The sequence below is a fragment of the Petromyzon marinus genome, chromosome 74, assembly GCF_048934315.1.
Source record: "Petromyzon marinus isolate PM22_M1 ecotype Great Lakes invasive population chromosome 74, UKy_Petmar_22M1.pri1.0, whole genome shotgun sequence".
In the NCBI taxonomy this organism is placed as follows: Eukaryota; Metazoa; Chordata; class Hyperoartia; order Petromyzontiformes; family Petromyzontidae; genus Petromyzon; species Petromyzon marinus.
The window spans coordinates 12,402,564-12,419,666 of NC_133740.1; the positions used below are offsets into that span (position 1 = coordinate 12,402,564).

The following is a 17,103-nucleotide window of genomic DNA, read 5'->3' on the forward strand; positions in this document are numbered from 1 at the left end:
ACGACGATGATGACGACGACGTCGATGACGACAGTGATGACGACGTCGATGACGGTGACGCCAACGATGACGACGTAGGTCGCGCGAGGACACGGTGCGGAAGATCGTGGCGGGCCTGACGGACGACGTGGACGGGCCGAGCGAGCTGGCCGGGGAGCTGACGAGGGCCGAGCCGGTGGAGCTGGAGCACAGCCTGGGTAGCGACGATGACGGCGACGAGCCGGAGGACTGGAGCCCCCCGCCCAGCGACGCCGCTCACTCTGGTAGCGCGGCGGAGACGTGCTCCACACTACGCTACGATACACTATACACTACACGCTACACTACACTACACGCTACACTACACTACACGCTACACTACACTACACGCTACACTACACTACACGCTACACTACACTACACGCTACACTACACTACACTCTACACTACGATACGCTACACTACACTACACGCTACACTACACTACACGCTACACTACGCTACACGCTACACTACGCTACGCTACACGCTACACTACGTTACGATACACGCTACACTACACTACGATACACGCTACACTACACTACGCTACGCTACGCTACGCTACACGCTACACTACGCTACACTACACTACGATACACGCTACACTACACTACGATATGTACACTCTACACTACACTACGATACACGCTACACTACACTACACTCTACACTACGATACGCTACGCTACGCTACACGCTACACTACGCTACACTACGCTACACTACACTACGCTACACGCTACACGCTACACTACGCTACACTACGCTACGATACACGCTACACTACGATACACGCTACACTACACTACGATACAATACACTACACTATACACTACACTACGTTACAATACACTACACTACGATACACGCTACACTACACTACAGTACGATACACTACGCTACGATACACACTACACTACACTCTACGATACACTACGCTACGATACACTACACACTACGATACACGCTACACTACACTACGATACACTACACTCTACACTACACTCTACACTACACTACGATACACTACACTACACTACGATACACTACACTACACTCTACACTACACTACACTCTACACTACACTACGATATGATACACTACGATACGATACACTACACTACGATACACTACACTCTACACTACACTACACACTACACTACGATACACTACACACTACACTACGATACACTATACACTACACACTACACTACGATACACTATACACTACACTACACACTACACTACACACTACACTACGATACGCTACACTACACGACGATATGATACACTACACTACGATACACTACACTACGATACACTATACACTACACTATGATACACTATACACTACACTACGATACACGCTACACTACATTACGCTACACTACACTACGCTACGATACACTCCACACCACGCTACACTCTACACTACATTTTACACTACGCTACGATACACTCTACACTACACTACACTCTACACTACACTCTACACTATGCTATGATACACTTTACACTACACTCTACACTACGCTACGATACACTACACTACGATACACTACACTCTACACTACGATACATGCTACACTACACTACGCTACACTCTACACCAGGGGTCGGGAACCTTTTTGACTAAGAGAGCCATGAAAGCAAAAAATTTGGAAATTTATTTCAGTGAGAGCCATATAATATATTTTAAAAGTGAATTCAACTAAATGTCAGTATAATAAGCCTCTGAATTTATTCTTTTAAATAATGTTGTTATAACACTCACCATTAATGTGACTTCTGGTGCTGCATGGATTTGCTGATGTCTTTGTAGTCGGGTTGGTACTTGGTGAGGTTAAGCTTCATGCAAGCGTTGAGGCTTTCATCCGTTGAACGTGATCGTAGGTTGGACTTGATGTTTTTAAGATGTGAGAATGACTGCTCACATGCATACGTAGATCCAAACATGGTCAATACAGCAATACTCACACGCTGCAGTGTGTGGTATGTGACAGGAAGCGCGTTCCAAGTTTTGAGAATCAGCTGGTCTTCGGGTTGGAGTTTTTTCATTTCTGTCCACATGTGCTTGCTCGCCAACTCCGCTTTCTGTCGTGTGATTCTTTCCAAATCTTCATTCAGTGACTTGAACTTATTCACCCACATGTCTGAGGCCTTCAGGTCAGCCACTTCTGCTTCAAAATCTCTGACGGAGACACCAGGGATGTAATTCAGGTCGGCTGTGTTCAGTGAACACTCGTTTGGATGGGTGATGAACTTAAAAAGACGAGTGTGCTCACGAAATTCTCCAAAGCGTGCTTTGAAGGACTGTAGGAGACTGGATGTGCAGCCAGCTAGCTGGTGGAGATCAAGGTTTTGAATGGGCTCACTTGCTGTGCATGCATCTTTAAATTGGCTCAGTTTTTCAAAATGTAGTAAACGACCTGTTTCAAGATCCGTGATGAAAAGCTCCAGCTTGTTTTCAAAAGCAAATACAGCTTGTTGAAGGGATAACACTGTATTTCCAATGCCTTGCATTTTCACGTTGAGCTGGTTCAGATGTTCAGTCAGATCTACGAGATAGTAAAACTTGAGGAGCCACTCGGTGTCGGCTAGCTCAGGATGCCCGACGCCTTTCATTTCAAGGAAAGTCCGGATTTCGTTCAGGCAAGCCGCAAAACGGCTAAGCACCTTCCCTCTTGACAACCAACGCACATTGCTGTGCAAAAGCAGACCAGGATAGTTATTTACAACTTCATCCAGCAGTGTTTTAAACTGGCGATCATTTAAGGCTCGGGCAACAATAAAGTTGATCACACGAATGACCAGCGACATCACTTCGCCAAACTGCCTGTCACACATCTGAGCACAAAGTGCCTCCTGGTGTATAATGCAATGGAAACTTAGGATGGGTCTATTTTCATGTTCACGGAGAAGCGCCACAAATCCTTTGTTTTTCCCCACCATACACGGAGCACCATCAGTACACACTGAGAGAAGTTTATCCATAGGTAGACTTTTTTCTTGAGCAAACTCCATGAAAGACTTGAATAAATCCTCACCTCTTGTGAACCCTTTTAATGGCAGAACAGCAAGACTTTCTTCGCGCAGTGTGTCACCAACAGCATATCTTGCAATCACGCTGAACTGCGACAAATGGCTCACGTCTGTTGACTCATCCAAAGCCAGAGAAAAGAACGGCGCTGCATTTATGTCCTTCACTTGCGTTTCCTCCACTTTGTTTGCCATCACGATGGTATGATCATGAACAGTTCTTGCCGACAGAGGCATGTCTTGTATCCGTTTGATTATCTTGTCTTTGTTCGGAAGATCATCAAAAAGTTCATTGGCTACATCCAGCATGAACGTTTTAGCATACTCGCCATCTGTGAATGGTTTTCCGTTCCTCACTATTGCTAAAGAACCAGCAAAGCTAGCCGAATTATAGTCACCTTGCCGGGTCCATACGCGGAGTTGCTGCTGGCTAGCTTGCACCCTGCTCAGAAGCTCTTGGCACGCTTTCTTTCTGCTGTCTCCCGCAGGGTATTTTGATGCAAAGGTAGCGTGGCGCGTGTCGAAGTGCCGCTTTACATTCGACCGTTTCAACGATGTAATTTTGTCATTGCAAATTAGACACACCGCAGAACCCGCTCTCTCCACAAAGGCGAATTCTTCGGTCCATTCGTCCTGAAATGTACGATACTCGTCGTCTTTTTTTCTTTTCGCCATCTTCTTCGTCGAAGGGTTAGCTTTGAGCTAATGACCGAGCAGACGCAGTCTCAGACTGATTCAAAAGGGGGCGTTTACCTGTTTTACCCAGCAACGGCAAACGTAGGCCAGTATCATCCAATTAAAATAATGGACAATTGCTCCTGCAGCCCTGAACAGGACATGCGCAGTGAAAAATCGATGGATGGATTAAAACAAGTGAGAATATTTTGTTTTATCTGCGAGCCATATGCAATCATCAAAAGAGCCACATCTGGCTCGCGAGCCATAGGTTCCCGACCCCTGCTCTACACTATGATACACTCTACACTATGATACACTACACTCTACACTGCTCTCTACACTACGATATACTCTACACTACACTCTACACTACGATACACTCTACACTACACTCTACACTGCACTCTACACTACGATACAGTCTACACTACACTATACACTACACTCTACACTACACTATACACTACACTCTATACTGCACTCTACACTACGATACAGTCTACACTACACTCTACACTACACTCTACACTGCACTCTACACTACGATACAGTCTACACTACACTACACTCTACACTACACTATACACTACACTCTACACTACACTACACTCTACACTACACTCTACACTACGATACACTCTACACTACACTATACACTACACTCTACACTACACTACACTCTACACTACACTCTACACTACGATACACTCTACACTACACTACACTCTACACTACGATACACTCTACACTACACTACACTCTACACTACACTACACTCTACACTACACTCTACACTACGATACAGTCTACACTACACTCTACACTACACTACACACTACACTCTACACTACACTCTACACTACGATACACTCTACACTACGATACACTCTACACTACATTCTACACTCTACACTGCACTACACTCTACACTGCTGTACACTACAATACACTCTACACTACATTCTACACTCTACACTGCACTACACTATGATATACTCTACACTACAATACACTCTACACTACATGCTACACTACACTACGATACATTACACTCTACACTACGATACACTACACTCTACACTACACTGCGATACACTACACTCTACACTACATTATGACACTACACCGTATAGCATACTCTTCTACTGTATACCTACACTACACTATACACTACGGCACTGTCTATCGTACAGCATACTCTACACTACTATACCATACACTACACTATGCACTACACCACGACACTACACCGTACAGAATACTCTACACTACAATACTATACTAGACACTCCGACAGTGTACACCGTCCTACATACTCTACACGACTACCGTACACTACCATACACTACGCTATATACTACGATACACTACTATAGATTACACTCTACGCTACCATACACTACTGGACATTACACACTGCATTGTACGCTACGGTACCATATACTGAACAGCATACTATACACTACGTCACCGCACAACATCCCCGCACCACGGCACTGTACACGACCAAACGCCACACTGTACACAACAATACACTACTGTACATTATACTCTACGATCCCATCCACTATATATGAAACTCTGCACTGTACATCACGCTTTACGCCACATTCTATACACGATACACTACATACTACACTACACTACTGTGCACTACTACACACTACACTGTACATGAGAATTTTATATACTGTACACGACCCTGCAATACATACTACACTACGTTTCCGTACCCTTCTATGCATTATACACTACAATACTGTACACAACTATACATTATACACTACACTACGATACCATACATTACTATACATTATACACTACACTATAATACTGTATTCTAGTATACATTATACACTGCACTACTGTACACAACTATACATTATACACTCCACTACGATACCATACATTACTATACATTATACACTACACTATAATACTGTATTCTAGTATACATTATACACTACACTACTGTACACAACTGTACATTATACTATGATACCATACATTACTATACATTATACACTTAACTACGATACCATACATTACTATACATTATACACTACACTATAATACTGTACTCTAGTATACATTATACACTAGAATACTGTACACAACTATACATTATGCACTACACTACGATACCATACATTACTATACATTATACACTACACTATAATACTGTACTCTAGTATACATTATACACTGCACTACTGTCCACAACTATACATTATACTATGATACCATACATTACTATACATTATACACTACACTACAATACTGTACTCTAGTATACATTATACACTACACTACTGTACACAACTATGCATTATACACTACACTACGATACCATACATTACTATACATTATACACTTAACTACGATACCATACATTACTATACATTATACACTACACTACGATACTGTACTCTAGTATACATTATACACTACACTACTGTACACAACTATACATTATACACTACACTACGATACCATACATTACTATACATTATACACTTAACTACGATACCATACATTACTATACATTATACACTACACTATGATACTGTACTCTAGTATACATTATACACTACACTACTGTACACAACTATACATTATACACTACACTACGATACCATACATTACTATACATTATACACTTAACTACGATACCATACATTACTATACATTATACACTACACTACGATACCATACATTACTATACATTATACACTTAACTATGATACCATACATTACTATACATTATACACTTAACTACGATGCCATACATTACTATACATTATACACTTAACTACGATACCATACATTACTATACATTATACACTTAACTACGATACCATACATTACTATACATTATACACTACACTACGATACCGTACTCTAGTATACATTATGGGCTCCACTACGACACCACAACTTTGACCCTGACCTGGACCCTTGACCCTTGACCCCGGCCCCAGTGAAGTCCGGTTTGGGGCGACGATCCTTCGACATCATCAGCCTCCTCGTCAGCATCTACGGCAGCAAAGAGGTGTTCATTAACGAGTACCACACGCTGCTGGCGGACCGGATACTCCACCACTTCAACTACAACATGGCCCGGTGCGGCTTCGCCACTCGCACACACGCCACTACCATACACACACACACACGCCACTACCATACATACACACACACACGCCGCTACCATACACACACGCCACTACCATACACACACACACCCCACTACCATACACACACACACGCCGCTACCATACACACACACACGCCGCTACCATACACACACACACGCCACTACCATACACACACACACGCCGCTACCATACACACACACGCCACTACCATACACACACACACGCCGCTACCATACACACACACACGCCGCTACCATACACACACACACGCCACTACCATACACACACACACACACGCCACTACCATACACACACACGCCACTACACTACCATACACACACACACACGCCACTACCATACACACACACACGCCGCTACCATACACACACACACACACGCCGCTACCATACACACACACACACACGCCGCTACCATACACACACACACGCCGCTACCATACACGCACACACACGCCGCTACCATACACACACACACACGCCGCTACCATACACACACACACACACGCCACTACCATACACACACACACGCCACTACCATACACACACACGCCACTACCATACACACACACACACACGCCACTACCATACACACACGCACACACGCCACTACCATACACACACACATGCCACTACCATACACACACACACACGCCACTACCATACACACACACACACGCCACTACCATACACACACACACGCCACTACCATACACACACACACACACACGCCACTACCATACACACACACATGCCACTACCATACACACACACGCCACTACCATACACACACACACACGCCACTACCATACACACACACACACACGCCACTACACTACCATACACACACACACACGCCACTACCATACACACACACATGCCACTACCATACACACACACACACGCCACTACCATACACACACACACGCCACTACCATACTCGCACACACGCCACTACCATACACACACACACGCCACTACCATACACACACACACACACGCCGCTACCATACACACGCACACGCCACTACCATACACACACACACGCCACTACCATACACACACGCCGCTACCATACACACACACACGCCACTACCATACACACACACACACACGCCACTACCATACATACACACACGCCACTACCATACACACCACCATACACACTACCATACACACACACGCCACTACCATACACACACACACACACGCCGCTACCATACACACACACACGCCGCTACCATACACACACACACACGCCACTACCATACACACACACGCCACTACCATACACACACACACGCCGCTACCATACACACACACACGCCGCTACCATACACACACACACGCCACTACCATACACACACACACGCCACTACCATACACACACACACACCACTACCATACACACACACACGCCGCTACCATACACACACACGCCACTACCATACACACTACCATACACACCACTACACACACTACCATACACACCACTATACACACTACCATACACACCGCTACACACACTGCTACACACACTACCATACACACCACTATACACACTGCTACACACACTACCATACACACCGCTACACACACTGCTACACACACTACCATACACACTACCATACACACCACTATACACAATACCATACACACCACTATACACACTGCTACACACACTACCATACACACTGCTACACACACTGCTACACACACTACCATACACACCGCTACACACACTGCTACACACACTACCATACACACTACTATACACACTGCTACACACACTACCATACACACCACTATACACACTGCTACACACACTACCATACACACCACTATACACACTGCTACACACACTACCATACACACTACCATACACACCACTATACACACTACCATACACACCACTATACACACTACCATACACACCGCTACACACACTGCTACACACACTGCTACACACACTACCATACACACTACCATACACATCTACACTGCTACAATCTGCCCCCCCCGCCCGCTGTCTCAGGGAGATCCGCAACTTGGAGCTGCTCAAGCTGCGCTTTGGAGACGTTTTCATGCACCGCTGTGAGGTGATGCTCAAGGTGAGGGGTGGGGGCACCAGCGTCCCCGGGCTCGCAATCACCCACCCAATCACTCGGCCAATCGCTCGCCCAATCACTCTCCCAATCACTCACCCAATCACTCGCCCAATCACTCGCCCAATCGCTCGCCCAATCGCTCGCCCAATCGCTCACCCAATCGCTCACACAATCGCTCACCAAATCGCTCACCAAATCGCTCGCCCAATCGCTCACCCAATCGCTCGCCCAATCGCTCGCCCAATCGCTCGCCCAATCGCTCGCCCAATCGCTCGCCCAATCGGTCGCTCAATCACTCACCCAATCGCTCGCCCAATCGCTCGCCCAATCGCTCGCCCAATCGCTCACCCAATCGCTCGCCCAATCGCTCGCCCAATCGCTCGCCCAATCGCTCGCCCAATCGCTCGCCCAATCGCTCGCCCAATCGCTCACCCAATCGCTCGCCCAATTGCTCGCCCAATCGCTCGCCCAATCGCTCGCCCAATCGCTCGCCCAATCGGTCGCTCAATCACTCACCCAATCACTCGCCCAATCACTCGCCCAATCACTCGCCCAATCACTCGCCCAATCGCTCACCCAATCGCTCACCCAATCACTCGCCCAATCACTCACCCAATCGCTCGCCCAATCGCTCGCCCAATCGCTCGCCCAATCACTCACCCAATCGCTCGGCCGCTCTCCCAATCGCTCGCCCGCTCGCTTGCTCTCTCACCCTACCCACCCACTCTCTCACTGACCCGCCCACCCACCCGCTCTTCAGTCTGCTCTCAGCTTCGTTGCCGTGAATCTTCACTCGCCACTCCACACGCCCAGTCGCTCGCTCCGCCGGCGGCCACTCGCCTCCCTGTCACCCGTTGAGTCGCTGCTACCGTGACTCCCGTTGGCAGGATGTAGCCGACTCGCGTCGGATAAACAGCAACATCCTGGAGGCTCGCAGAGGTGGTGGTGGTGGAGGAGGAGCTGGTGGAGGAGGTGGAGGAGGAGGAGGTGCGGGAGGAGGCGGCGGTGGCGAAGGATCGTCGGAGGAAGCGCCCGCGGCCCCGGGAGCCGGCGATGACGGCTCGCACGGAGGCCAGGAGCCGGCGGCGACGCAAGGCGGGATGGAGGCGGTGGGGGAGGAGGAGGAGGAGGGGAGAGAGGGGGGGGAGGGCGGAGAGCGTGGAGAGGGACACGGGGATGAGGAGGTGGGGGAAGAGGCGGGGGAGGAGGGGGGCGAGTGGCCCGGGGGCCCCGCCGCGCCGGTGCCGCTCAACGCGATGATCCTCTCGGGAGAGTTCTGGCCCCCGCTCAAGGAGGGCAAGCTGGAGCTGCCGGCTGCGGTGAAGGAGGTGATGGAGGCGTACACGCGCGAGTACGAGAAGCTCAAGGTGAGGGCCTCGCGGGAAAGGGGCGGGGCGGGGGGGGGGGGGGAGATGACGGATCGCGCGACGGTGGCCACAGTCGCTCGCTCCGTCGCTCGCTTACCCAGTCGCTCGCCAGACCGCTCGCTCACTCACTCACGTGACCACCGCTCGCTCGGTCACGTGACCACCGCTCGCTCACTCACGTGACCACCGCTCGGTCACGTGACCACCGCTCACTCGGTCACGTGACCGCCGCTCGGTCACGTGACCACCGCTCACTCACTCACGTGACCACCACTCACTCACGTGACCACCGCTCGCTCACTCACGTGACCACCACTCACTCACTCATGTGACCACCGCTCACTCACGTGACCACCGCTCACTCACTCACGTGACCACCGCTCGCTCACGTGACCACCGCTCGCTCACTCACGTGACCACCACTCACTCACGTGACCACCGCTCACTCACTCACGTGACCACCACTCACTCACGTGACCACCGCTCACTCGCTCACTCACGTGACCACCGCTCGCTCACTCACGTGACCACCGCTCACTCACGTGACCACCACTCACTCACTCACGTGACCACCACTCACTCACGTGACCACCGCTCACTCACTCACGTGACCACCACTCACTCACGTGACCACCGCTCGCTCACTCACGTGACCACCGCTCGGTCACGTGACCACCGCTCGGTCACGTGACCACCGCTCGGTCACGTGACCACCGCTCGCTCAGTCACGTGAACACCGCTCGCTCGCTCGGTCACGTGACCACCGCTCGCTTAGTCACGTGACCACCGCTCACTCGGTCACGTGACCACCGCTCGCTCACGTGACCACCACTCACTCACTCACGTGACCACCGCTCACTCACGTGACCACCGCTCGCTCGGTCACGTGACCACCGCTCGCTCGGTCACGTGACCACCGCTCGCTCGGTCACGTGACCACCGCTCACTCGCTCGGTCACGTGACCACCGCTCACTCACGTGATCACCGCTCACTCACAGCACTTGCCCGTGTGGTCTACACGGGGGGACCTTTGCGTGTACACGTGTGTGTGTGCATACGTGTGTGTGCATCTGATTGTGTTTGTGTGTGCCTGCGTGTGTGTGCGTGTGCGTACGTGTGTGTGCGTGTGCATACGTGTGTGTGTGCGTGCGTGTGCCTGCGTGCGTGTGTGTGCCTGCGTGTGTGTGCGCGCGTGTGCATACGTGTGTGTGCGTGTGCGTACGTGTGTGTGCGTGCGTGTGCCTGCGTGCATACGTGTGTGTGCGTGTGCGTACGTGTGTGTGTGTGTGTGTGCCTGCGTGTGTGTGAGCGCGAATAGGCGGCGCGCTCGCTCGTGTGGAAGCCTCACCTGGGCCTCGTGTCGCTGGACGTCCACCTGGCTGGCGGACGATCGCTCTCGCTCTCCGTGTCTCCCGTCCACGCCGCCATCATCATGCACTTCCAGGACAAAGGTCGGTCGGGCGGTCGGGCGGTCGGCCCCGCGGCCCCGCAATGGCCGGGTCCTCCGTGGCGCCTGCGGGGGGTCGGGGTCGTTGACGGCCCTGGACGTGGAGCGGGCGGAGGGACTCGGGAGCACTCGCCCCCATGGGAGTCGTCGTAGCGATAGAGGAGAGACGGGGAGGCGACTGAGCCTATGTGCACATTGCCCGTCACGCCACGTTGCCCGCAGCCTCGTGTTGCCTGCAGAGGCTGTCCGAGGCGCTGGTGAAGTCGCCTATGTCCCACCGTGTCCCCCGTGTCCCCCGTGTCCCACCGTGTCCCACCGTGTCCCACCGTGTTCCCCGTGTCCCCCGTGTCCCACCGTGTCCCCCGTGTCCCACCGTGTCTCCCGTGTCCCCCGTGTCCCCCGTGTCTCCCGTGTCCCCCGTGTCCCCCGTGTCCCCCGTGTCCCCCGTGTCCCCCGTGTCCCCCGTGTCCCACCGTGTCCCCCGTGTCTCCCGTGTCCCTCGTCTTCCCCGTGTCTCCCGTGTCCCCCGTGTCCCCCGTGTCCCACCGTGTCCCCCGTGTCCCACCGTGCCCCCCGTGTCCCCCGTGTCTCCCGTGTCTCCCATGTCCCACCGTGTCTCCCGTCTCCCCCGTCTCCCCTGTGTCCCCGTGTCCCCCGTGTCCCCGTGTCCCCCGTGTCCCCCGTGTCCCCCCGTGTCCCACCGTGTCCCACCGTGTCCCACCGTGTCCCACCGTGTCCCACCGTGTCCCACCGTGTCCCCCCGTGTCCCACCGTGTCCCCCCGCCCGCAGGTTCGTGGAGCCTGCAGGAGCTGTCCGAGGCGCTGAAGGTGCCGGCGCCGTCGCTGCGCAAGAAGCTGGCGCTGTGGCAGCAGCACCGCGTCCTCCGCGAGGGGCCCGCCGACCGCTTCTCCCTCCTCGAGGGCGGGGGGCCGGCGGGGCCCGACGGGACGGGGGGCGGCCCCGGGGGCTCGGCGGGGGGGGGGGCCGGGGGCCCCGGGGAGGAGCGGTGGCGGGGGGGGCTCGGGGGGGGGCGGCGGCGTCGTCGTCGTCGTCGGCGGGGGGGGGCCGGGCCGGGGGGGCGGGGGTGGCGGGGGGTCCGGGGGGGGCGGGGCGGGGGGCGCCGAAGGCCACGGCCGGCAGGACGACAGCGGCCTGCTGCTGCTGCTGCTCGACTCGGACGACGACAACGACTCGGCAATGGCGTCGCAGGCCGACCAGAAGGAGGAGGAGATGCAGGTGGGTGACTCCGCCCCCCCCGCCCCGCGGCGCACCTAGCCTGGCGCGGGGACCGCGGCGCCCGCGCCAGGCCAGGTGAACGCTCTGAGGCGGTCGCGTCAAGTGCGGAAGGCTCCGCCGGCCTGCGGGTCGCGGGACAGGCCCAGCAGGTGCCATGGGTTGACTGCCCGAGAGATGACCGGCGGGTATGCACCACCCGTGCCCCCCCCCCCCCCCACTGTGCCAGGCTAGGTGCAGGAGGCGGTCACGTGACAGGCCCAGCAGGTGCCATGGGTTGACTGCCCGAGAGATGACCGGCGGGTATGCACCACACTCTTTGGTTCTATTCGGTAAAGTCACCACGTAGGTAAAAAATAAAACGACAAAAATCACGACGTTTCGGCCACAACACAAGCGGGCCTTCGTCAGGTGAAGGGGACCGTGCTGTCACGAGGACAGCGCTGGAGTGAAGAAGACAGTCCAGCCCAGGTCGCGTCCTTTTAAGCTGTGTGGGAGGAAACAAAACGCTTTGACAAAGGAATTAGCATAAAGTGACCGTAAAGCACAAGAGGACCGGCACGGGCGGGGTGGGGGAGTTTACAAATGTAGGTGTGAAGTGAAATAAGCTTCTATGAAAGTTTGGTATATCACTACTTGGATAAATACCATTGAACATTAGTTTAATGTTTGGTATGATTGAGAACATCTTTCCAATGGTTGCTTAATTTGAAACCATCTTCTCAGAGAGGAGACCTGATGGCTCATTGGGACATTCTGTCTACAGGAAACCCACCCACACAGATTCCTACTTGAAACCCGATTCCCACCACCACCCAACTCAAAAGAATTCTCTCATCAAAACGTTATACCACAGGGCTCATTGCATTTCGGAACAACACCACCTGACCAGTGAATTAAAACATGTACACCTGGCCCTCAAAAGGAATGGTTACTCTGACCGTACCATCCGCCAAGCTGTTTCTCCCTCCATACAGAAACAACCACTTGATACTCCGATCAAAACCATCACACTACCATATATAGCAGGCGTTACTAAAAAGATCTCCAAAATTCTAAACAAACACAAGATCCTGGTCCGGTTCAATACAGTACACAAAATTCGTGATCTGATCCCATCCGTGAAGGATGTCATTCCTGACTTACAGTACCCCCCGGGGTTTACAAATTGAGTTGTACCTGCGGTGATTGCTATATCGGGGAGACAAAGCGACATGTCTCTGACCGAATTCGTGAGCACAAATCAGATTTGAAACACGGCAGAACGAATGCTTCTGCCGTATCTGACCACTGTTACAACGCTGTTGGTGATCACGATATAATTTTCTCCGATACCAAGGTCCTTTGTAAACCCATGGGTTTTCATCAGAGATTTATCCACGAGGCAATTCAGATTTACAAACACAGACACAATGTCAACCGAGAAGATGGTTTCAAATTAAGCAACCATTGGAAAGATGTTCTAAATCATACCAAACATTAAAGTAATTTTCAATGGTATTTATCCAAGTAGTGATATACGAAACTTTCATAGAAGCTTATTTCACTTCACACTTAAATTTGTAAACTCCCCCACCCCGCACGTTCCACTTCACACCCCCCTCCCCGCCGGTCCTCTTGTACTTTACGGTCATTGTTATGCTAATTCCTTTGTCAAAGCGTTTTGTTTCCTCCCACACAGCTTAAAAGGACGCGACCTGGGCTGGACTGTCTTCTTCACTCCAACGCTGTCCTCGTGACAGTACGGTCCCCTTCACCCGATGAAGGCCACTTTTGTTGTGGCCGAAACGTCGTGATTTTTGTCGTTTTATTTTTTACCTACGTGACTTTACCGAATAGAACCAAAGAGTATGGATCCTTGCAGTCACGAAAGGTTCAAATCTAGAAGAGATATGCACCACCCGTGCCCCCCCCCCCCCCCACTGTGCCAGGCTAGGTGCAGGAGGCAGTCACGTGGCAGGCCCAGCAGGTGCCATGGGTTGACTGCCCGAGAGATGACCGGCAGATCCACCACCCTCCCTGCCTCCCCTCTCCCCAGGTCTTCTGGACCTACATCCAGGGCATGCTGACGAACCTGGAGACGCTGTCGCTGGAGCGCATCCACTCCATGCTCAAGATGTTCGCCATGATCGGGCCGGGGGGCGGCGGGGGCGGCGGGGGGCCCCGCGGCGGCGCCGGCGGGGAGTGCGACCTGGCCGAGCTGCGAGCCTTCCTGGGCCGCAAGGTCAAGGAGCAGCAGCTGCTCTGCACGGGCGGCATGTACAAGCTGCCCAAGCCCGGCACGTGATCGCGCCCCGCTCGCTGTCAACCGCGTGTGCTCTCCCCCACCCCCCCCTCTCTCTCTCTCTCGTCCCTCTCTCTCTCTCCTCTCTCTCCCCCTCTCTCCCCCTCCCTCTCTCTCTCCCCCTCTCTCTCTTGCTCCCTCCCTCTCTCCCCCTCCCTCTCTCTCTCCCCCTCTCTCTCTTGCTCCCTCCCTCTCTCCCTCTCTCCCCCCCTCTCTCTCTCTCGCCCCCCTCTCTCTCTCCTCTTTCTCCCCCTCCCTCTCTCCCCCTCCCTCTCTCTCTCCCCCCTCTCTCTCTTGCTCTCTCCCTCTCTCCCCCCCCCCTCTCTCTCTCGCCCCCCTCTCTCTCTCCTCTTTCTCCCCCTCTCTCCCCTCCCTCTCTCTCTCGCCTCTCTGTCACTTGCTCCCTCCCCCTCTACCCCACTCTCTCCCCCCCCTCCCTCTCTCTCTCCCCCTCTCTCACTCTCCCCCCCTCCCTCTTCCCCCCCCACCTTCTCCCCCCCACCCTCTCCCCCCCCCACCCTCTCCCCCCTCCACCCTCTTCCCCCCACCCTCCCACGCTCCTCACTGCCCCCCCCCACTCCGCTGTCCCCTGGGGGTCCACGCTGGAGCAAGTCCGCTGCGAGGAATCCGGCGGAGCTGCCCGCGGAAGAGGACGTAGCGGAGCCGCCTCCGAGAACCTCCACCTGCGTTCAAGTGTCGTCGTTGTTGTTGTTGTAGTCGTTGTTGTAGTCGTCGTTGTTGTTGTAGTCGTCGTTGTTGTTGTAGTCGTTGTTGTTGTTTCGCGACGGTCAGACCGATGTTTTCGACTCTCAAGGCGTTGAACCCAATCTTTTGATGTCCGTTGTGTTTCTCAAAGTCTCCAGTGACCGGGCTGAGACCATCAACTCGCGACGCTTGACAACCTGGTTTAATCACAATCCAGTCTACCTGAGTCTATGGGTCTCTGTGTGAGTCTACGGGTCTCTGTGTGAGTCTATGGGTCTCTGTGTGAGTCTATGGGTCTCTGTGTGAGTTTACGGGTCTCTGTGTGGTGAGTCTATGGGTCTCTGTGTGAGTCTATGGGTCTCTGTGTGAGTCTATGGGTCTCTGTGTGAGCCTATGGGTCTCTGTGTGAGTCTATGGGTCTCTGTGTGAGTCTATGGGTCTCTGTGTGAGTCTATGGGTCTCTGTGAGTCTATGGGTCTCTGTGTGAGTCTGTAGGTCTCTGTGAGCCTATGGGTCTCTGTGTGAGCCTGTGCGTCTCTGTGTGAGCCTATGGGTCTCTGTGTGAGTCTATGGGTCTCTGTGTGAGTCTATGGGTCTCTGTGTGAGTCTACGGGTCTCTGTGTGAGTCTACGGGTCTCTATGTGAGTCTACGGGTCTCTGTGTGAGTCTACGGGTCTCTGTGTGAGTCTATGGGTCTCTGTGTGAGTCTATGGGTCTCTGTGTGAGTCTATGGGTCTCTGTGTGAGCCTATGGGTCTCTGTGTGAGCCTATGGGTCTCTGTGTGAGCCTATGGGTCTCTGTGTGAGTCTATGGGTCTCTGTGTGAGTCTATGGGTCTCTATGTGAGTCTACGGGTCTCTGTGCGAGTCTACGGGTCTCTGTGTGGTGAGTCTATGGGTCTCTGTGTGAGTCTACGGGTCTCTGTGTGAGTCTATGGGTCTCTGTGTGAGCCTATGGGTCTCTGTGTGAGTCTAGGGGTCTCTGTGTGAGTCTATGGGTCTCTGTGTGAGTCTATGGGTCTCTGTGTGAGCCTATGGGTCTCTGTGTG

The 17,103-nt window shown here is 52.6% G+C and overlaps 1 protein-coding gene across 1 annotated transcript in view; it reads left to right on the forward strand.

Moving 5' to 3' along the window:
• The window catches only part of ANAPC2 (anaphase promoting complex subunit 2), a 41,916-nt gene extending 25,634 nt beyond the window's left edge, over positions 1 to 16,282 (forward strand). The window contains exons 10-17 of the mRNA XM_076056157.1: positions 79 to 263; positions 6,720 to 6,861; positions 8,946 to 9,021; positions 9,906 to 10,385; positions 11,705 to 11,837; positions 12,624 to 12,782; positions 12,994 to 13,070; positions 15,106 to 16,282. Coding sequence (XP_075912272.1) covers positions 79 to 263; positions 6,720 to 6,861; positions 8,946 to 9,021; positions 9,906 to 10,385; positions 11,705 to 11,837; positions 12,624 to 12,782; positions 12,994 to 13,070; positions 15,106 to 15,354 — 1,501 coding nt within the window. The 3' untranslated portion in view covers positions 15,355 to 16,282. The remainder of the gene's footprint in view (positions 1 to 78; positions 264 to 6,719; positions 6,862 to 8,945; positions 9,022 to 9,905; positions 10,386 to 11,704; positions 11,838 to 12,623; positions 12,783 to 12,993; positions 13,071 to 15,105) is intronic.
• Positions 16,283 to 17,103: the final 821 nt, after the last annotated feature.